The sequence below is a fragment of the Myotis davidii genome, unplaced genomic scaffold (assembly GCF_000327345.1).
Source record: "Myotis davidii unplaced genomic scaffold, ASM32734v1 scaffold1035, whole genome shotgun sequence".
Classification (NCBI taxonomy): Eukaryota; Metazoa; Chordata; class Mammalia; order Chiroptera; family Vespertilionidae; genus Myotis; species Myotis davidii.
Genome location: NW_006286719.1, coordinates 224,300 through 245,593, shown reverse-complemented (window position 1 = coordinate 245,593; position 21,294 = coordinate 224,300). Strand labels below are relative to the sequence as shown.

The following is a 21,294-nucleotide window of genomic DNA, read 5'->3' as shown; positions in this document are numbered from 1 at the left end:
GTTCCTTAGTTCTTTTTTTAAACAACTGATGCAGTTAAGAAAGGTTGTATACAAAAAATACCTCAAGGAGAATTTTATATGCATTACGGAATTTACTGAAATATTGGCATGAATTTTTTAAAGCAAAAAAAAAAGTCCTTCTGTAATTCAAATAACCTTTTTCGAATTAACCTCTATGATTGGCTGATTTTGCTATGCTGGATTTTCTTAAAATAAAGGTCATTTACTTATTTATTAGTCCTTAGTAAACTAGCAGAAAAATTGGGGGATCTATTTTTTTTGACATGTCAATTTCCAGTTGTCATTTGAAAAAATACTAGAATTACTACACCCACTTATTTAAAAGGTGATCTCAGCATAATTCCTCACTGAGGTCTTAAAGACCAAAAACATATTAGGAATTGACAGATGCTATGATTTATTCTGCTACACGTGTAATCCTGTCAAGGAAATCTGCTCAAGTTTTAGAAAGCATCTATTTTCTAAGGAAATCTAATCTCTGCCTAAGGTGGGATCAATCCCACAGTCTTTTGTAGACAATGACTCTCAACGAGAAAAGTGCATCTAAAGGGTAGTCTGGGGTGTCTGCCAGTGTGACAGACACCCTGACGTGGGTCACCCTTCAGAGTTCTCTCCACGTACCACTGAGGCAGGCAACGGGAGGGGCTCACACAGTGCCGGCCACCCTGGAGGCCTCCAGTTAAAACCCCACCCCCTGAAAAGGAACCCACAGTAGAGCCAGCCCCTCAAAGTTCTCACTGAAGACAGTGCTGCACTGACCCCACCATGCTCCTCACTCAGACAGGGCCAGCAAAAAGCAGATGTTTTTATGAACAAAGAGAAACTTTATTCTAATATAGCATGGAAAGTTTTTAAGTAGGAATTGTTCTTATCTGACAAAAAAATTCTGACACTTTGAACATCTAAAAGGTTATTTCTGTACAATTATATAAATACTAGAGGCCCGATGCATGAAAATTCATGCAAGAGTAGGCCTTCCTTCCCCCCAGTTGCCAGCACAGGCTTCCCTCCACTGGCTTTCCTCCTCCGGCTGCCAGCAGGCGCCTGGGGCCCAGGCTGGCTTCCCTTCCACCCTGGCTTCATCAGGAAGGATGTCCAGAAGACACCCAGTCTAATTAGCATATTACCCTTTTATTATTATAGATTTTTGTGTCTATATAAACATGATGTTTTTGATCCTAAAAGCTTTTTGGGGAATCAATACAATTAGAGTTTTTAGAAAATGATTAGCCTAATTAGGAAATAAGAAACACCCTCCAAACACAGCCAAAAAATAAAGACAATTGGGGACATATGGCAGGAAGGGGCTGAGAGGAAAAGGAAGATTGAAAATAATAAAAACAGCACAAAATCCTGCACTTGGATTTCAGATGATAAAACCCAGCAAAAACTAAATTATATGTAAAAATAAAAATGAACCATTCATGGGAGGGTGAGATGATCTTATGATCAAATTTCATTACAAGACGATACAATGAATACATCATCTGGCAAATTTGTTCTTCCAGGAACAAGGACCTTTTCTTGTTTATTCTTATCAAGCAAACTATTCAAGGTGAAGCAGAAAGAAAAGATTTCAGAGCCAGCAGACATGCATTCAAACCCCTGTTCCAACAAGTGTACTGGCTGTGTGACCCTGAGCAAGTACTTAACCTCTCTGAGCCTATTCCCCTGCCTGTGAAAGGTGGACAATAATACCTACTTTGGTGGTTTGTTGGGAGGATTAAAGGTTAACTTATAAAAAGTGCTTACACTGCCTTGGAAAATAACTGACCCTCAATAAATAAAATTATTTTGTGTGTGTGTCAAGGGATGCACTTTAGAATTTAGAATGGGCTTTGCTCTGCCTATTCTAAGATTATGATTCTACTAGTCTATTCCCATGTGATCTGTCAGTCAACAGTAATTCCAAAGTCGAAAACTAGCCACAGTCCTGCCCTTCCAGGGTCATGCAATCACAAAGAGCCACAAAAGTTACAAAGGACTTTTCCTTTGGGAAGTTGTGGCTACCCCTTTCCTAAAACACCACCAACTCAGCATGTAGTAGAAGCTCATGGAGAAGAGCTGTGATGCCCTCTAGTTTGGGAATTTTGTTTCCTCAGAGTTGCACAAACCAACATGAATTCTACATTTTTCACCATGATATAACAGTCACACAACAGACCATGTAACTGAAGCTCCAGGAGCCATGAGGTAGGTTCCTGCCTGCACGAGTCTCCCCCAACAGGTCTTCAAGCACCACTTCAAGTCTCCCCGGGGCCCAAGCGCCTGGACCCCACAGGAAGCTGGACTTCTCAAGTCTCAGGCTCTGAGACCCTCACTCCATCTGGGCAACAATGGCCAAGACTCCACAGAGAAGTGGCTCGTAAGCAAGAACGAACTGGCAAGCTCTCTGGCTGGGCACGTGAGTGAGCAGACTCAGGCGGCAGCACACATGGGCACATGCACTTGAGAAGCGCCTGAGAGCAGCAGCAGGGACCAGGAGGATGCCAGTCCTGCCCTGAAAGACGAGGGTGCCACCCCCAGTGTCAAGGACAGAAAAAGAAGAGGCTGCACCAGCAGAAACTAAAGAATGCACCTGAGGTAAACTGTGATCTTAGAGATATGATGCTCGCGGGCATTGTAAAAAAGAGGACAACACCGAGGTTTTTTTGTGAGTTCTATGGAAAGGCTCAGCTAAGTTTTTGGTCCTGGTAAGATTTTCTTCATTTCACAGACAGTCATCCCAAATACTAAATAAAGCCGAGGTCTGTAAGAGGTGTGGCTGTCCACCCTATTCTAGAGTCGGCAAGGTTTCCAAGAAGCCCACACCAATAGCCTGGATAAGGCTTCACCCTGTGTTGTGGGATCCAGGGGGGGTGGTTCTGCCCAGGAGCCACATCTGGACAATGCCATCTGCTGCAGGGTGGAATGATCTGAATGTCCAGGGCGTGGAAGTGGCTGCGATGCTGCACTTGGGCTAGAGCTGCTGATCAGCTAGGAGATGGACCATGGGGTCTGCACCAGCCTGGAGCTTTCAGATGAACTGCTCCTCGTCCCTGTCATTCAGGAGCAGAGACCACTTGTCCCCACTGTCATCAGCTGAGGCGCTGTGCCGAGACAGCTTGTCGGACTTCAGGGAGGACAGAGACACCTGGCTGATGTAGCTGACCTGGTCCCAGGGCGTGGCCCTGGGGGAGTCCCGGCGCCGGTCATCCATGCCAATATGCACGCTGACTTGGGATGCAGTGAGGGGCTTCATGCGGCCCTGGGCCTGGGCCTCGTACCTCTCCAGGTCGGGCTTCTTATAGCTGCAAAGTAAGATTCCAAGAGCATTTGAACCATTCTGGACACAGGCTTTTGAAAGCCTCTCATCCAAGGATTTCAATAACATGCAGTATTAAACTCCTAGGGTTCAGGTAAACTCCCAATTTAGAAACTTTGTATTCAAATGCTTGGCACGTAGGCTGTTCTCGTTAAATGAAAGCATAAGTAAATAAACATCTATTTTAAAAAAGGAAAAATATTAATACACAGGGATCCTGTGTCTACATACAGTCATGGGCTACATAATGATGTTTCGGTCAACAATGGACTGCATATGTGACAGAGGTCCCATAAGGTTATAATGGAGCTGAAAACTTCCTATCCCTAGAGATGTCAGAGCCATTGTAGCACTCATTATTCATGTGTTTGTGGTGATGCTGGCATTAACAAACCCACTGCGCTGCCAGCCAGATAAAAGTACAGCACACACAATTATGTACAGAACATGATGATGATGTACAATTATGTTAATGGTTTGTATACTTACTCTACTATATTTTTTATTATTTTAGGATGTATTCTTTCTACTTATTAAAAACCAGTTTGCTATAAAACACTATGCCATGCTACACTGGCAGCAACCTCATACATCTCCTGTCCACTGCATCTCTTGACTACATCATTTTCTCTTGAGCTTGAATTATTCTCATGTTGTTTTGTACTGTCACATGCTGTGCAGGCTTGTAACCTAGGAGCAATAGGTAATACCATATAGCCTAGGTATGTAGTAGGCTATACCTAACCTAGGTTTGTGCAAGTGCACTCTATGATGTTCCCTCCCAAAAGGACGAAATTGCCTAACGACACTTTTCCCAGACTGAATCCCTCGGGTTAAGCGGCACATGACTGTACTTACATAAGCAGCCCTTGAGCAAAATAACTAGAATAGCCCAGCACGTGATGACTGTTAAGTGATAGATTACTTGATCGTGGTGCTAATAAATCATTATACACTCAGCTGTCCCTTAGGTCTTTGCCTTAGGTGAATGAATCAGGAATCTGAGCTTAGCACACACCCACTGCTGGCCCAGGAGGCGCACCAGCCAGCCGAAACTGCGTTGCACATGCAGTGCAAAGGGGCCTAGCAAGTATCGCCTCGCCTGCAGCACATGCTCATGCCCTGTGGGGACTCACCACTTGAGCTGCAGCGACGAGAGAACTACAGACACAGAGGAGGCTGCCATGGCTGCGGAGCCCATCCACGGCTGCAGCACGATGCCAAAGGGCATGAGGACACCTGTGTGGGTTGGGGGGCGGGGAGAGAGAACATTCACTGTGCAGCCTGGAGAGAGCAAGGGGAGGGCCCACCAGGAAGCGCTTCGCATAACTTGGAAGCCCCCTGCCACAGTGAGCACATGCCTGCAGGCCTCTAAAGCAGGCTATCTCAGAGCTGGGCAGTGGAGGGGCACTGTTGAGGGGACTGGGGTCTCCCATCCACCCTGCCCTTCCTGGGTCTGTCCACAGGTGCCAACACCATTTCAGGGGAAACTCCAGGAGAACAGTGAATATGAGGAACCAGAGGGGTAGCAGCAGGATGGGGGAGCCAGCTGTCCTGAGGCACAGCGGGGACTGTGTGAGCACTCAGAGGACACCCTGCTAGTGACCACAGACCTGTCTGCATGGGTTGTCTTCCCTTAGGGCTCAAAACATCTTTTTAAAGGGCAATGTGAGCTAGGACCCAGGACAGGGCCAGGAGGCTCAGTCCACATCTGGGCAAAGGTCTGTGGCAGAGGCACAAACACAGGAGTGAATCATCACCTGGGCTGGCTCTGGAAGCAGCAGGCACAGCTACCTGGCCCACCCCACCCAGTACGTTCAGGCAGACATGCTAATCATCATGTGAGTCACCTTTAACCACTCAGGCACAACAGGGGACATGAAGTGGGAAAGTTGTGTTTATAAACTTTAGGTCTCAGCCCATGTAGAAGCCTTTCCTTGCAGAAGAGCTTTTTCCTACTGGGTAACTCAGTACTGAACGGGGAAGAGAGAAGTTATGAGGCAGAAAAATCCATCTCTTCCTGGAGACAGGGTACATCTCGGGCAGGATGCATTTTTAAATTAAGGTTCTAAAACATCAATCACGGTGCCTAGCATGTAGCAGGGGCCCCATAACTGTTAATAATGCTAGTTTTTCAGACCGTATGTGTAATAAATGGTTCAGAAAACAGGGCCATAGTAAATAAATAGTCAAGCATCTTGGCAGCTTTTCAGAGAGAACCAGAGTGAATGAAGGCTGGGGTTCTCTCTGAAGTTTCTCATTTACTTTTAGAGAGTTAGCAAGCAGAGCACATAGTAAAATCAACACTTTCTAAAATGCTCCTGGCCAGCTAGCCAGCGAGGTGGGCTGCGCACTGAGTTCGGCAGGAACCGGGCACACAGAGAGCTAGAGGCAAAGGTCACATGCAGGGAGAGCCCTGTTACCTGCTGCGATGGGAATGCCAACCAGGTTATAGATCAACGCCAGCACCAGGTTGAGCCGTATCCTCCAGACAGTCCTCTTGGAGAGATGAATGGCAGCGACTACATCGAGCAAGTCATTCTGAGGTAGAGGAGCATTTGGTGAGCCAGGAGCTGTGCCCACAGCCCTTACCCCTCCCCCTGCCTGGACAACGGGGAGGAGACACAGCACGCTCACCCTGATGAGAACAACGTCAGCCGCCTCAATGGCGACATCTGTGCCTGTCCCGATGGCGATGCCGACATCGGCCTGGGCCAAGGCTGGGGAGTCATTAATGCCGTCTCCCACCATGGCGACTTGCTTCCCTTCCTTCTGGAGCTCCTGGACCTTGGCCACCTTGTGAGAAGGCAGCACCTCTGCAAAGACTTTGTTGATGCCAACCTAAAAGGAAAGGAAAATAGCCATAAAAAAATATAAATGACAATGCCTGGTGTTGGCAAAGGATAGGAATAGTAGCAGAAACCCAAGTCTTCCTGCCCAGCCCCAACCTGGCCTCCAGGTCGTCAATAATGTCAGTCACCAAGCCCCACAGGTTCTAGATCACATGGCAAATTTACTCCCTGATCCCATCACAAGGCTAGGCAGTGGTTTGGGGCCCTCGCTGGTCTCACGGCCCATATCCCTGCCTCCCCACTCTCTTCTCCATATGCTGTCCCAGGATCTTTCCAAAACATATTATGTGGTCATTTTCCTTTCCTGCTTAATCTCCTCCAGTGGACCCCAGTTCCCTTAGGACAACATCTAAATTCCTCGGTCTGCCTCCTGAGGTCCCCTTAGACAGTCCCCGAGATCTCTGCTCATCTCCAGCTCCCTGCACCATTCAGCTCCATGTGCTCTCCAACTCCCCACTACTTTGTACCTCCGGACGGTGCTCCTGCTGCCTGTTCTGCCCTGGAAGGTCAGCTTGCTTTCCCTCCTTCTGCCCCTTCTTCTTCACCAGACCACTCTTGACTCAAGCTTCCTCTCCCCTGGGAAGGCATCCCCAGCCCCTGCCAGGCTGGAGGGAAGTTGGCAGCACCCACATGCCCCATGCACTCTTCTGTTGAAACACCAAGGACTCATTTTATAGTTGGTCACTGGTCCACCCTCCCACAGGACTGGGAGCTCCTTAAGGGCAAGTACCCTCTTCACTCCTCTCTGTAGCCTGGGCCGTGTTTAATAAGTGCTCGCTGAATGAATGAACAAGTTTTAACCAGGAAAGGGGGTAACTCAACAAGTCCATCATTAGCAAAATGCCCAGTAAAGAGAGGTACTGTTGCTTCCCTCATAAGGTGCAATTCATTTTCAAAAGCATACCACTGTACACACATTTTTAGGAGGAGGGGTATATATGCTCTTCAGGAATTTGTACTGGAGCCATCCCCATGAGATGGGCCAGGCAAGCATGCAGCAGCTCTGTCTGCACAGCCCAAACTCAGAACCCAGGGCTGTGGGGGAACTGCCCAGGATCAGTCACTTATCTGGTGCAACCAGTTGGAAGAGTTGAGTTAGCAAAACATTCCTTCAACATAAGACTACAAAGTTGTTTATGTCAGCCCTCAAGCCATGGTGGGTTTTTTTGTTCACTGTGAAGACTGGAATGGAGAATGATGGAGATGCTTTTCCAGGGCTGTGGCCAGTCCTGCATGAATCACAGCTCCCAGGCCCCAGGGCGTGACCTTTGCTGCTACAGCATGGTGGTCAGGGGTGGGGGTGGGGGTGGGGGTGCTGCATGGCTGAAAAGAACCCATCCAGGGGGAAGCTGAAGCAAAGCTGAGTGCTGGATGCACTGGTGCTTAGTTTTTTCCCTCAAACTGCTTCTGTGAGCTTAACATCACTTTAGTTTGAGAAGGGTAAGAGGGCCCCGGCCCAGACCTGGGTGGCGATGGCTCTGGCTGTCTTGCGGTTGTCCCCCGTGATCAGCACCACGTCCACGCCCATGCTCTTCAGCGTGTGCACAGCCAGGGCAGCCTCCTGCTTGACGGCGTCTGCAATGGCGATCATTCCACACAGCACGCCTGCGAGAAACACCATAGTGGGTGCAAGAAGCAGGGCCCTGGGCGGCCCAAGGAGCACAGCCGGTTTCAGTTTCTTTAACAGCATGTTACCCGCAAGAAACAAAACACCCAATCATAGAACATAATATGGTTTGATTCTGTTTTTTTTTTAAATTTACGTATGACAGATGCATACAAAGTCTGGAAGGACTATCAAAATGTCAACAGTGGCTCTCTGAGGTGTAGGCTAAATGAGCAACTCCATTTTCTTCCTTATAGCTCTCAGAATTTTCCAAATTTTCCGCATGGCACATCCACTAGCAGAGTATCTAGCTCATAACTCAATATACCTTAGCTATTAAAACATGACAAATATAACAAATACAGAAAATACTATTTAGGAAGTGATGATTGTCCAAATAGCAAGAAAATCAATACTTCCTTTTTTTTTCCTTGTGATAAAAGCCACTTGAATAGAACTTTTTTTTGGAGTGAACCTTTTAGATACTGAGGCAGGAAGGCTTTTGAGGCCTGAGGTGTGGCGGCAACAGAGTGAGGGTGAGTGATGTGTAAGGGGCATGACATCAGTTGAGCCAATTCTGCTCTGTCGAGTGGAGGGAATTGTGGGTTTACAAGGACATAGGAGGCGGCCTCGTGATGGGAGGAGGAAAACGAAAAAGCGAATAGGAAAGAGGACCTAAATTAGTTCTTATCTGCATATAGTTTTACTTCTATTAGCAGACACTAACATTAACAAGTAAGATGCTAATCTACCTGAGATGTAAAGCCCAAGATATAACTGGGTCCTTAGATACACTCCATCTTGAGAAGCGGAGGCAAGCTCCAGGGACCTCATTCTTTCAGGGCATGCTAGGGTTAAACCTCTTGGAAAGTGAGTTGCTTTGTCTGCAGTGATGAGGAGGAGGACTCCAAGCTGCTAGCTTGGACTGCAGCAAACAATGATGGTGAAGACAGAACTCCAAGCGCAAGGAGACAGGTGCCAGAGCAGAGCTGGCTCTGCGGCAGAGAGGAGGGCGAGGGAAAGGGCCTCGGGACCGGGGATGCCATGAAAAAGACATCAGCGCAATCTTTTACAAGGGAAAACTAAAATTAGTAAAGGGAGATTGTTTCTTTTTAAAGAGGCAGGATCTATTTTTGCCTGACATCGCCAGAAGCTTTATGTCTAAGAGAGCAGGAGGAAGGCAGAGTGATACCGTCAATAGCCACCAAGATGGCCGTGTGGCCCTTCATCTCGTGGTCTGTCATAGCGTCGCTGACCTCGCTGGAAATGGCTAAGCCATTGCGCCTCATCCATTCTCGGTTTCCAATCAGCACAGAGAAAGTCTGGGGAGCTACGTCTGTTCAAAAGAGTTTGTGGTTATTCCCAAACAGTGTAATTTCATCATGAGAAATTACTAAAAACTATGGAGCCCTTTTAACGGCAAAATATCCATTTGACCATTCTGAGAAATTATCACTTAGTAAGTGCCTCTCAGACACCATCCTTAAAGGACCAGGGGGAAAAGTATAATTAATGTGTAGAACATGTGGGTATTAATTAAAATGGGACATTAAAAGGTACATTTTCTATGTGTGAAAATGTTACAAACCTATCAGACATTATGTGGTGTCCCTATCTGCTTTTTAGAGGAATCTGCTGCTTCTTTTTCAGGGAGTTATTTCTCCAGCATCAAATGCAAGTGTTGACTAGTGACATCACTGCCTGGTACAGATGACCCAAGGTGAACAGCAAGTACTGTCTACTTCTATGAAATGTTTTAAAGCTATACCTCCTAAAAGGCCAGTGAGTCTTTCTCCTGTCACCTTCCATGTGTGCCAGTAACTTAGGCGTCACTGCATGAACCAGTCCCTGGACACTAAATGGAAAGGTCATCCTAGGGCTTTAAGTTGCTAGAAGGTGGCATATGGCTTCCAACAGTGAAATCTAAATCAAGACTCAATTACCAACATACTTAAGAGAAAGCACTGGACACAGTTGTTGTTTTTTCTGGTTTGAGGTGTTAAGTTTTCATACTCTTACACTGATGGCTACCAAACTATCCTTAGAATAAGAAAGGCCATTATTCAAAAGCAGCTCTCACTCGAAGCAGTGTCCCTGCTTAGCGTGGCCAGACCATTCCCATCAGCTTTCCCTGACTGCTGCTGGCTCTGTAAACACAAAACTTCCCATCAGAGTTCTACTAAGCGGGAGGTTTCCTGTTTAGAAAGAACAAAGCAGAATTCCCAGCTGTCCACTTTGTAGCTCACAAGAAGCCAGGCTAACTTGGGATAAGAAAGTGGAGACTCAAAATTATGAGCAATACTCTATAGATTTACATAATAGACTACTTTTGTCTGCCATCGGCATCAAGAGTCAGAGGAATCAAACACAAGAGGGACTTCGGGCTTTCCTGGGGAGGGAGGCGTGCAGTGCACCTGCCATGAGCCACCTTTCTCCACAGCAGGGGAACCAGGTAGCATGGTGCTCTCTGTGTTTGGCACGCTGCCACCTGACCCAGCCAGACCCGACCCCTGGCCGGCTGAGCACCAGAGACAAAGGCCAGGGATACCTATTTCCGTGGGGACACTGCCAACCCCATTCAGGTGAGTGGCCCGTTCGCTCAGGTGCTCGCTGTGGGCCAGGATGCCTTCCACGCTGCTGACTTTACAGCCAATTCCACAGCCTGGCACAGCCTGGAAGTCCATGCAGTATCCCAAGGCCTCAGTTCCAAGTTCCTGTGAAGGAAAAGAGCAGGAAGAGGAACCAGAAAACAGAGGGAAAGGTGAGAGGGAGGAGGGCAGAGATGGGGGTGAGGGTAGGAGAGAGAGCAGCCCCAACCATGAATTAAGAGGGAAAGATGGGATGGGAAGTAGAATTGCAGGAAAAGGTAAAGAGATAAACTATTAACTCAGCAATTCCTTTTCTCTGAGACAGACATTTTAATTATTAAATTGAACAAAATTAAATAGCCAAAACTCTTGTCCTTAGGTGGATGCCTCGTGATATTGGACATGCTGCAGACTAGGAGAAAGGCTATTCACATCAAACATCTCAAATTAAGGATGGGGAGTTGTAAAGGTGTCAAAGAGAGGAAATATGTTATTTTTATGTCACAAGTAATTTCATTAAAATAATGGAATAGGCAAGTGGTAACAAAGCTATTCTTAGGCTATTAAGAGAGAACTGCCCACTTACGGACCCGTGGAGGAGGGTGATGTGGCAGGAGAAAGGAGTGGGGCACTGTTTTTATTTGGGTTAACAAAACAGCAAAGGAAGCATGGCTGGGGGTGAGCAGAATTCTTTCTGAAACATCAGAAAGGTGAGAGGTGAAATGGCATGCCTGGCCCTACATGAAAGACAGAAACACGAAATGAGGTTTCTGGAAGGTTCCCTGTCCAGGAAGAGTTGTCAACTTTTTCAAGGCATCCATGTAACCCTCTACATTTACTGATAATTGTATTTGCCCACACAGTTTACATTTTTCCTGGGCAGTATTCTGGGACATTCTGCTGCTTCTATATTCATATTGAAAATAGAGAAAATTAAATAGGACCTTCGTCTGAGAAGATCAAAAGATGAATGCTTCCCAAGTAACTGTGCCAAGAACCCATTGGGCTTCCGCTCACTTCTGCTGGCTCCTCTCATTTCAGATGTTCCCGGCTGCATGGATTTCTATCCCGTCATCCCAAGACCCCATTCATTTCTGTATCCCTTTGCACTAAGTAAAGGACTGAGTTTATACACCATCTGTCTTCCTCACCCAACCAGCAAGCAGCTCCGAGAGGCAGAGTTCCCATCTCCATAGTTGGCCCGAGCCCAGGTGCTCAGTAAATGCTCAACAAATGACTGTTAACACTGAGCTGCTTTTGCAATGATCTGGAGATGTGACAAGGGACCAACTACTGCGAGCCACATCTCCACTGGCCTGCTAAGTGGTTTTCCAGATCACACAAGCCAAGGCCTCCTCGAAGGCAGCTGCCTGAGGTGCCATGGCAGCTGAGAGGAAAAACCAAAGGACTTGTATGCATGCATGTAAGCATAACCAATGGACCTAAGACACTGGGGGATAGGGGAGGCTAGGGGACTGTCTTGGGTGGGGGGAAAAAATGGACACATATGTAATACCCTTTGTAATAAAAAATAAAATTAAAAAAATAATAAATTAAAAAAAGAAAAAAAAAGAAAAGCCTGTTAGGAGGAAGGAGCTTGGAGGCTCCAGCCTCACAGGTGAGAGAGGAGGCTGAGGGAGGAGCGGGAGGAGGAGCAATGCCCAGGTCTTCGTACCTCTTTACAGTATTTGGTGACAGCCACACCCAAGGGGTGCTCACTGCTGGCCTCCGCAGTCCCCACCACAGCAAGAACTTTCCTGAGGGGCAGTGTGGCCACATCCACGAGCAAGAGGACCCGCATGACTTTGGGGATCCCATGGGTAATGGTGCCAGTTTTGTCAAACATCACAGTCTTTATCTGTCAAAACAACCACATACAGATGGAAGGGACTTTAAAATCCACACAATCTTTAGGCAGAACTTAACTACAGTCCTTAATCCTTCATGACATAATCATCTGCAATCAATCACAAGGTTCAACCACTCCCCCTGCAAAAACTGTTTCCCTCTATTTCCCTCTATGCCCCCATCTCTACCCCCGCAAATCCTCATTATGTTTTAACCTTAACCAGGTTGAGCCAGAAACTCTCACTCCGATGTAGCAAGAGATGGCACACCGTCTCCTGGACAGTAACACTGGCAGATTTCTTGTGCAGGATCAGGAGCCAGGGATCTGGGAGTCGGCTATTTACTGCTATCTGCTGAGTCAATCATGCTTTTCTCTGGCCTGTGTAAGTGCAAAAGCCTACTAACATTAAAGCTCTTGCACTCCAAGTTCAAGGAAGGGAGTATTCCTTGGCCATAATAACAGGTAACCACCAGAGCCAGTTTTTAGACCTGCTCCACTTAGTCAATGGCAGCTTTGCACCAGTCCCCGTGGGTGGGCTCAGCCAGTCAATAACAGCTACACTGGCACCTGCTTTCCGATGGCCAGAGTCCACCAATCCCTGGACTCAGGCTTCCTCAAGCCCCATATTAGGTCTGCTTGCTGTGTTCAGACTATGACCCACAAGCATGGTTCTCCCTTCACTAGCAAATAATAGATTCAGCTTTTTGTTTCTGCAGCTTAGTGCTGGCCCCTTCAACACTATCAACTGGTCCTCCATCAATTCTTGCCTCCTTTTAGTCCATCCTTCACTTTGTAACCAGATCTTCCCAACAAGTAATCCAGTCACACCACATAGGCCCTTCAAACCCCTCCACAGCTCCCTGTTGTTCTTTGTGCTAATTTCCAAATCCTTTCATAAACCTCCAAGACCCTTCAAGGTCCCTCTCTCCCTCACCTTTTCCCTCAATAGCCTGATCTATCGATTTCTCTTTCTCTCAATGACTTTCTTTCAGTTCCTCATTTATTATTCAGCAAATAACTATTGAGTGTTTTCAATGTGCCAGGCACTGGGCAAGACACTGGGGATACAATGATGGGAACAGTTCACAGTCTTCGATGTTATAGAGTCTACGATACAGCACCCCCTACCCAGCCCCTTATCCCCCAGGTCCTTTCCATGTGCTTTCCCCACTGCCAGAACATGCTTCCCAACCTCCATTTTCTGGCTCATTCTCACTCAACTGTCAGGTCTCAGATACACCACCCCTCATGGCCAGTCCCACACACACAAGTCTATGCAAGGCCCCCTGCTGAGCTAATCTCACGGCATTGCACCCCATCTCATAGCATTTGTTCTTTACTTACTCCATACTTGTCTTTCCCCATCCTTGATAGCCAAAGACCATGACTAGGGCCAGCCATAAGACCCACACATAGTACATACTCAACAAATATTGACTACATTAGTGGAAGGTTAAGGATCGGTATGTTTGGCCAAAGGAAGATTCTTTATACGCGGTTGCCCATTATTCCACTCCCCAGGTCACAGGACCCCCTGGTAATCACACAGATGCAGAGCTGGTACTTTTCTCCAGGTGTGAAACCTGGCTCTGCCATTATTAGCTGAAGGCCTTTAGGCAAGTCAACTGGCCTCCTCCTGCTGTAGCTCCCTCATCTGTAAAATAGGAATAATGGCACCACCTCAAAGCTGTTGATCAGATTAAATCAACTGATATTTATAAAGTGTTTAATTCTATAACTGTTAACTGCTGCTATCATTCTGTCAGTCCTTGCTTCCTGTTGTTTTACTTAATGAATAGTACTATCCTCAGGCCTCTTTCAGGTTTATCTCTTAATATGAAATTTAAACAGACACTATTTTCACTAGACCTCAAAGTTTTAAAAAAATCATGTAGTAAACAACTACAAAATCATCCGAAAGACGGTCAGGAGCACTGCAGTGCTGGGCCAACCTTGTGGGCCATCTCCAGAGGCTTGCCCCCCTTGATGAGGATGCCGTTCCGGGCAGCCACGCCGGTGCCCACCATGACTGCTGTGGGTGTGGCCAAGCCCAGGGAGCAGGGGCAGGCAATGCACAGCACTGTGATGGACGTCTGGAATGCAAACCGGATGATTACCTCTGCCTGGGCAATATGTTTGTTGGGAATCTGAAAAGAGGAAAGAGAGGTAAGCGGAGAGTGAAATGAGAAATCACACAGAATCCTAATCACTGTTGTTTCCTGTGTAAATCCAAAACAAAGTATGGGTCTCTTTTCCAGATATGGTGGCACATATAGTTATTATTTGCATTCTGACATCTGGAGTTATCTTTGTTGTTTTTTTTTTAATGGCTGGTGTCTTTGGAGTATAATCAGGAGATACTATATTCACTTAATTACAATAAAAAGTATATTTTCTAAATCAAGGATACAGACCACAATCTCATTAGCTTCTATCTACATACTTTTTCTTTTTGAAAGCAGGATTCTAAAATAAGATATATTATTAAAGGGTAATTTAATTTTTATAGAAATAGTTGGAGTTGGGTAGAGGGCCTGTTGTTTAAGACATAATGCATTTCTTAGAGGTAAGATGATTTGTGTGTGTGTGTTTTTAAAAAACACACACAATAATTCTTACCAAAAATAACACCTGGCATTGTGATGGGATTGGACAGACTTCTAGAAGCTGACATGAACCCTGTCCCTACAGTGATTTTTATGTAGCACAGTGACAACAGTATCTTAAAGGAACATGCAGTACCTCATTTGCCAGCATCCTCCCTGATATTGCAGATAAAACAAAAGAAGCCAAAGTAAGACGGAAAGGCAGGGAACAGCAGAAAGTCACATATTCCAATTTGTTTAAGACTGAATTTTCCCATAGCCACATGCCAATGAGCTACTCTCCCACAAAAGCAGAAATTTTAGGCAGTGAGGTGCCACAGTAGCCAGTGGCAAATTCTGGAATACAGTTATAGATTACTTAAAAGCATTGAAGTCTCCTTAGATGTCAGAAAACGTAAAACTTGGACATTTTTCATTTTAAGATAGGAAATTTGAGAGAGAAAATGACATCGTAGTGAATCACACACATCCCAACAATATGATATACCATTGATTATGAGTAAAAACAAGTTTTTTAAAAGTATTATCCATTCCATAGTTGCAATTTCTTATTCTATGGCTCTAAGGTAAAATACATATTACACTGGGCTAAGTATGAGATATTTTTGAAAAATAAGGTAAAACATTATTCTACTCACTGGGCAGTTAACAAATACTACTCTACTAGTAAGTGGGTCATTAGCTTTTTATGTATATCAAGGGATCTCAACCTCAGCACTATTGATATTTAGGGCCAGATAATTATTTGTGGGGGCTGTCCTGTGCATTGTAGGATGTTAACAGCATCCCTGGTCTCTACCCACTAGGTGCCAGTAGCATCCTCTCCTCAGTCATGAGAACCAAAAATGTCTCCAGACATGGCCAAATGTCCCTGGGGGTGACAAAATCAGTCCCAATTAGAAATCACTAAGCTCTAATTTCTGAAGCAGAAAGTTTTTTGTTTTTTTTCTTTTTTTTTATTGCTTAAAGTATTACAAAGGGTATTACATATGTGTCCATTTTTTCCCCCCGCCCTAGACAGTCCCCTAGCGTTATTTTATACCTTTTTAAACATTTGATAAAACTACATTTTTTTAAGATAATATTCTTCATCCACTTTTTAAACTAAAAATGTATGTATATACCGTTGCCTCATGTTTAATAGATATTTACTAAAAACCCACTAACATTGTTTGGGAAGCTGCAAGGTTAAAGATGGTATTTATTGACATAGACAGCAAAAATACATTTTTCTTAAAATTTGTTAAATATTATCATGCATGCCATCAAAATCTGAAGTGACCTATCTGCTATGGTGTGTGGTTCATAACTCTCCAAATGGACAATACTGCTTGAAGCATTGCAACTGAGAGCCAACTGATGTTTGTGAAATTATCTAACTAGGAAGCAAAGGCCATCCTATCCTATATAATAAAAGGCTAATATGCAAATCGACCAAACTGCGGAACGACGGGTCGCTATGATGCGCACTGACCACCAAGGGGCAGATGCTCAATGTAGGAGCGTCCCCCTGTTGGTTAGTGTGCTCCCACAGGGGGAGCACCGCTCAGCCTGAAGCTGGGCTCACAGCTGGCAAGTGCAGCAGTGGTGGCGGGAGCCTCTCCTGCCTCCACGGCAGGGCTAAGGATGTCCGACTGATGGTTTAGGCCCACTCCCTGCAGGCTCCCAGACAGCAAGAGGGTTCAGGCTGGGCCCCCTCAAGTGCAAGAATTTTGTGCATCGGGCCTCTAGACTTTAATAAAAACCTGCAGAAGTAAAGTGACTGATTTCCTACCACGGCTAAGATTTTGCTGTCAATAAGTAAAGCAAGCAAATAAAACATAATGGGTAACCAAAGCCCATTGAATCTAAGACATGAAAGAATAGGGTTAGTGGCAATAGATTATCTAAAACAACCATACAGCCCACAGCATTCAACTTACAGGAAAGTACTTCTGAACAACACCAAAATCGATAAAACCGATTATAATCCACACCACCAACGTCAAAGTTGAAATGATGATGATAAATGGGACAAAATATCCACTAAACTGGTCAGCCAGTTGCTGAATGGGTGCCTATAAAAATAAAACACCAAGACCACAGGAAATTACAATCTGCAAAGCAATCAAACACCACAAGAATGGACAAGGACTGGGATTCTCAGTTCCCTCATTAACTTAAAAAAACAACTTTATTGTTGAAAGTATGCCCTCTCTTCCCCCCCCACCATTGACCTCTTCTAGCCCCCCCCACCCCCTCCCCCAGGCCTTCATCACCCTATTGTCTGTGCCCATGGGGTATGGGTTATGCCCGCCCTAGGTCTTCACCACTTCATTAACTCTTGACTCAATAATATCTGCCTGACTCTTTGGAACTCTTGGGATGATTTCTGAAATGAGAAGCATAAGTGATATTGTTCTTTACATTTTTTCATTACCTTTGACATCTGAGCCTCTTCCACCAATTTCACAATCTGAGCCAAAGTGGTGTCATTGCCCACGTGGGTAGCTTTAACGAGCACAGAGCCATGTGCGTTTATAGACCCAGCAATCACTGTGCTTCCGGGTTTCTTAGTGACTGGCATGGCTTCTCCTAGAGGTGGAGAGAAGAGACCAACTTTCATGCACTAAAACCCTATTCAGCGTTCATGGGACCTGCCACTGCACTGATACCCACCCGAAGGGAATGCAAAACAAGTCACCTAACCTGTGATGAGGGACTCGTCGGCCATGGTATTGCCTTCTAGGACTTTCCCATCCACTGGGAACTTTCCCCCTGGAACAACCTTGATGACATCACCCCGCTGAACCAGCTCCATGGGCACTTGCTCCTCTCTGCAATAAATGCCACTCCAGTTACACACATGGCCACTCATTGCAGCTCACCCTCTTGGTCTGTCACTCGGGCTGAGTTCTACAACTGTTGGACTGGTTACACTATACTTGCTTTACACGGAGCAGCGGTATTCAGTGAATCTGTCAGTTACAGATTGAGTCAGTATTTATTGTGCCACTACTATTTATTGTGGCACTGGGAATATAGCTGTGAGGGATAGCAAAGTCCCCATCCTCATGAAGACAAATTTCGTGGAGGAAACAAAGCAAACAAATTAGTTCCAGGTATTAAATAAACGCTGTGATGAAAATGTGACTGGAGGGCTTCTTTAGTTGTGGAGGGAGGAAAAAAATGAGAAGGCCTCACTTGACAATGACATTTGAGTTGAGATCTGGATGACAAGAGAGGCCAAAATACCTGGGAAAGTACATTCAAGGGAGAAAAAACAGCTAATGCAAAGGCCCTAAGGCACTATTTCTCACAGTGCCTTTGAGAAATAGGTAGCTGGCAAGCATTGCTGGAGAGAAGAAAGTGGGGCAGGCAGAATGCAGATCACAGTGGACCTTGCAGAGCAGAGATGTATGTATGCTTGAATGTAGGGTTTTCAGTAGGAAAATGACATAATCTGATTCCCATTTTCATCTCTTTGGCTGCTGCAGGAGCATGGGCTGTAGGGGAAATAACAGAAGCTGAGATAAGAGTTAGGTTGTTGCAATCACCCAAGCAAAAGATGTCAATGGCACAGGCTAGAGATGGAGTGATGAAATACCCAGGAAGTGTTTAGGGCCTGCATCAGTAAGATGAGCAGATGCACCAAATACACATGGAAAGAATCAAAGATGAACTCTAAATTTTCAGTGTGAGCCACTGGGTGGATGAGAAATCGTGTAATGAAATGGCAAGAACTATGGAGAAGCAGCTGGGGGAGGAAGAGGCAAGAGGAGGCTAACTGAAAATCTCCATTTTAACCTGTTAGGTTTGAGATGCCTATATGACTTAATGTTACGTAGGAAGTTGAAAATAGGATTGGAGTCCTGGCAGGTGCTGCTAAGTGGTTAGAGCTTCGGCTCACACATGGAAGGGTCTCGGGTTTGATTCCAGGTCAAGAGCATGTACTTGGGCCCAGCTGGCATAGAGCTATGAAACAGGAGGTCACAGTTCAATTCCCGGTCAAGGCACATGCTAGGTTGTGGGCTCGATCCCCACTGTGGGGCGTGCAGGAGGCAGCCTATCAGTGTTTCTCTCTCATCATTGATGTTTCTAACTCTCTCCCTTCTTTTCTGAAATCAATAAAAAAAATATATTAAAAAAAAAAAAGAGCATCTACTTCTTGAGTTGTAGGTTCGCTCCCCGGCCGGGTTAGGGGCATGCGGGAGGTAACCAATCGATGTGTCTCTTTCACATTGATGTTTCTTTCTCTCTACCTCCCCCACCTCCCTTCCCTTTCCACTCAATCTAAAAAGCAATGGAAAAATATCCTCAAGTGAGGATTAACACATGTACACACAAAAGACTGAAGCTGACAGAAGAGATCAGAGCTTGAGGTACAAATCTGGGGCTGACAAAATAGAAAAGCATTTGAAACCATGAAATGCTAAGAGCTTACCTAGAAGAGCAACAGGAAAAGAGGAGATCTGGAACTAAGCCCTGGGTCATACCAATATTTGGAGGTTGAGCACGAGTGGAAGGGCCAGTGAGGGAGGTGCAAACGGCCAGCCAGTGAAGCGAAGGAAAAGGAGAGGATCCGAAGGAGCACCCAGACGGCATCAAATATGCAGATGTAGTTACACAGATGCAAAAACATAAAATTCATCATGCTCTATATTAGAATTAATTTGTGTACTTTAGTGAATATAAATTATACATTAATAAAAAAGAAAAATGTAAGGGGCAATAAAGGCTAAAAGTGCTGGTGAGAGATTGAAATGTGGATTAAGGTTGGATTTGGGTACATGGAAATTACTTGATGTCTTTGGCAAAAGCAATTGCAGAAATTAGTAGAGGCAGAAGCTCAAGTGGAATGGGCTGAAGAGAGAATGTGAAGTAGGGAAACGAAGATAGCAGCTAAAGACAACTTTTAAAAGAAGTTTTGTTGTGAAAGGGGAGAAAATAAAAGAAGCAGAAGAGGGAGCGAATTAAGATAGGAAATCATGAATTGCACATAAAGTGTAAATTGTATGATGGTCGGGTGGTGAGAGAGAGAAAGGGAGGAGGACCAGCAGGAAGAGTGAGAAAGCGAGAGGGACCAGGCAGGGAACCTGGACCAGCTTTGGTAGCATCTCTCTAAAATCACTGTGGGGGCCAAATATACAGCACTTACTGGCTCACGAAAAAATGGTGAAAAATCAGAAAATCAGGTCTGTACAACAAGAGGCAGAACTCTGAGGTTATTTTATACTTTCCTTTTGTTCTACAAAGACTACATTTACACTACCAGAGAGGATGTACAAAAAGCCACCTTATTTATGTGAGAAAGAAAAAGACATTTACTGAGTGCAGGTACAGTGCTAGATTTGTAGATGTCTTCTCTCTCTGAATCTTCCCAAAAGCATATGAGATAAGGTGATATTCGCCCATTTGGGCAGAAACATGAACATTTCTAAGAAAGGTACAAAATTGGACATAGGTGCCTATTTCTTGAAAAATCACTGTATAAATGTATAAGACTCAGGAACCAGCTTGTGCAGACAGATTTTACATATTTACATCAATATTTTCTTTTTTAAAAAGTGTTAAGAATGTCCTCTGTAGTGAGGACTCAATGTTGCCCGAACCTGAAGGTCCAGATGTACCCACCACGCTGCCACCTTTCTGCGAGGCTGTGAGGGCACACTGCTCCCGCGGTGTCACCTGGCTGCCTGAGCACACGAAGCCTACCCTGAGACTAAGTTCACGTGTGCACTGTGTGCATCAGGAGCTGGGGACACAGGAGTGAGCAAGGCAGACATGGCCCTGACCTCAGGAGTTCAGAGTCCTCGCCACGGAGCAGCAGTGCAATCTGGGTCAAACCCTGGTTCAAAGTCAGAGTCCTCCTTTCCACAATAGCAATTTTGTTCCCAAGATTAACTGAGATGATGGGAGTTCCAGTGCCTGACATACAGTAAGTGTCCAGCACTATTGACCAGCCTCTGTGTTAACAAGCGTTGTGCTAGGCTGCAGTAATGAACAGGACAAAGTGGAGCCTTCCTCTTGGGAGGGCTAGAAGCTAAAAGCCTATTTGATATGTTACTTCAATAATGGCCATCCTATCTAATAAAAGAGAAACATAGTAATTGGCGTACGACCGCTACCCCTCCCATTGGCTAATCAGGGAGATATGCAAATTAACTGCCGGCCAAGATGGCGGCCGGCAGCCAGGCAGCTTGAAGCTAACATGAGGCTTGTTTGCTTCAGTGACGGAGGAAACCAATGTTCCCCGCCTGCCTTGCAGGCCTCTGAGCCTGCAGTTTGAAACATTGTTACAAATATAGAAGCTAAACAAAACCCCAGAAACCTGCTTTCAGACCGCCAGGATCTCAGAGCTGGAGTTGATACAGTGTCTCGATTATAGAACCCAAAAAAACCAGATACCTGCTTTCAGCAGCCGAGGCCTCAAAGCTGGTGCCAAGCCTCAGAGCTAAAGCTGGCCCATAATGAAAAAAAGAAAAAGCA

General features: G+C 45.5%; 1 protein-coding gene across 2 annotated transcripts in view; it reads right to left on the bottom strand.

Annotated features, from left to right (window-relative positions):
• Positions 1–1,111: 1,111 nt before the first annotated feature.
• ATP7B (ATPase, Cu++ transporting, beta polypeptide) overlaps positions 1,112–21,294 on the bottom strand; it is a 79,012-nt gene continuing 58,829 nt past the window's right edge. For both annotated transcript variants that reach the window (XM_006758661.2, XM_015560608.1), the window contains exons 11-22: positions 17,515–17,642; positions 17,246–17,400; positions 16,749–16,883; positions 14,173–14,367; positions 12,047–12,229; positions 10,332–10,497; positions 8,976–9,119; positions 7,640–7,782; positions 5,963–6,166; positions 5,749–5,866; positions 4,462–4,564; positions 1,112–3,311 (exon numbers count right to left, since the gene is read on the bottom strand). In XM_006758661.2, coding sequence (XP_006758724.1) covers positions 3,038–3,311; positions 4,462–4,564; positions 5,749–5,866; positions 5,963–6,166; positions 7,640–7,782; positions 8,976–9,119; positions 10,332–10,497; positions 12,047–12,229; positions 14,173–14,367; positions 16,749–16,883; positions 17,246–17,400; positions 17,515–17,642 — 1,948 coding nt within the window. In that variant the 3' untranslated portion in view covers positions 1,112–3,037. The remainder of the gene's footprint in view (positions 3,312–4,461; positions 4,565–5,748; positions 5,867–5,962; positions 6,167–7,639; positions 7,783–8,975; positions 9,120–10,331; positions 10,498–12,046; positions 12,230–14,172; positions 14,368–16,748; positions 16,884–17,245; positions 17,401–17,514; positions 17,643–21,294) is intronic.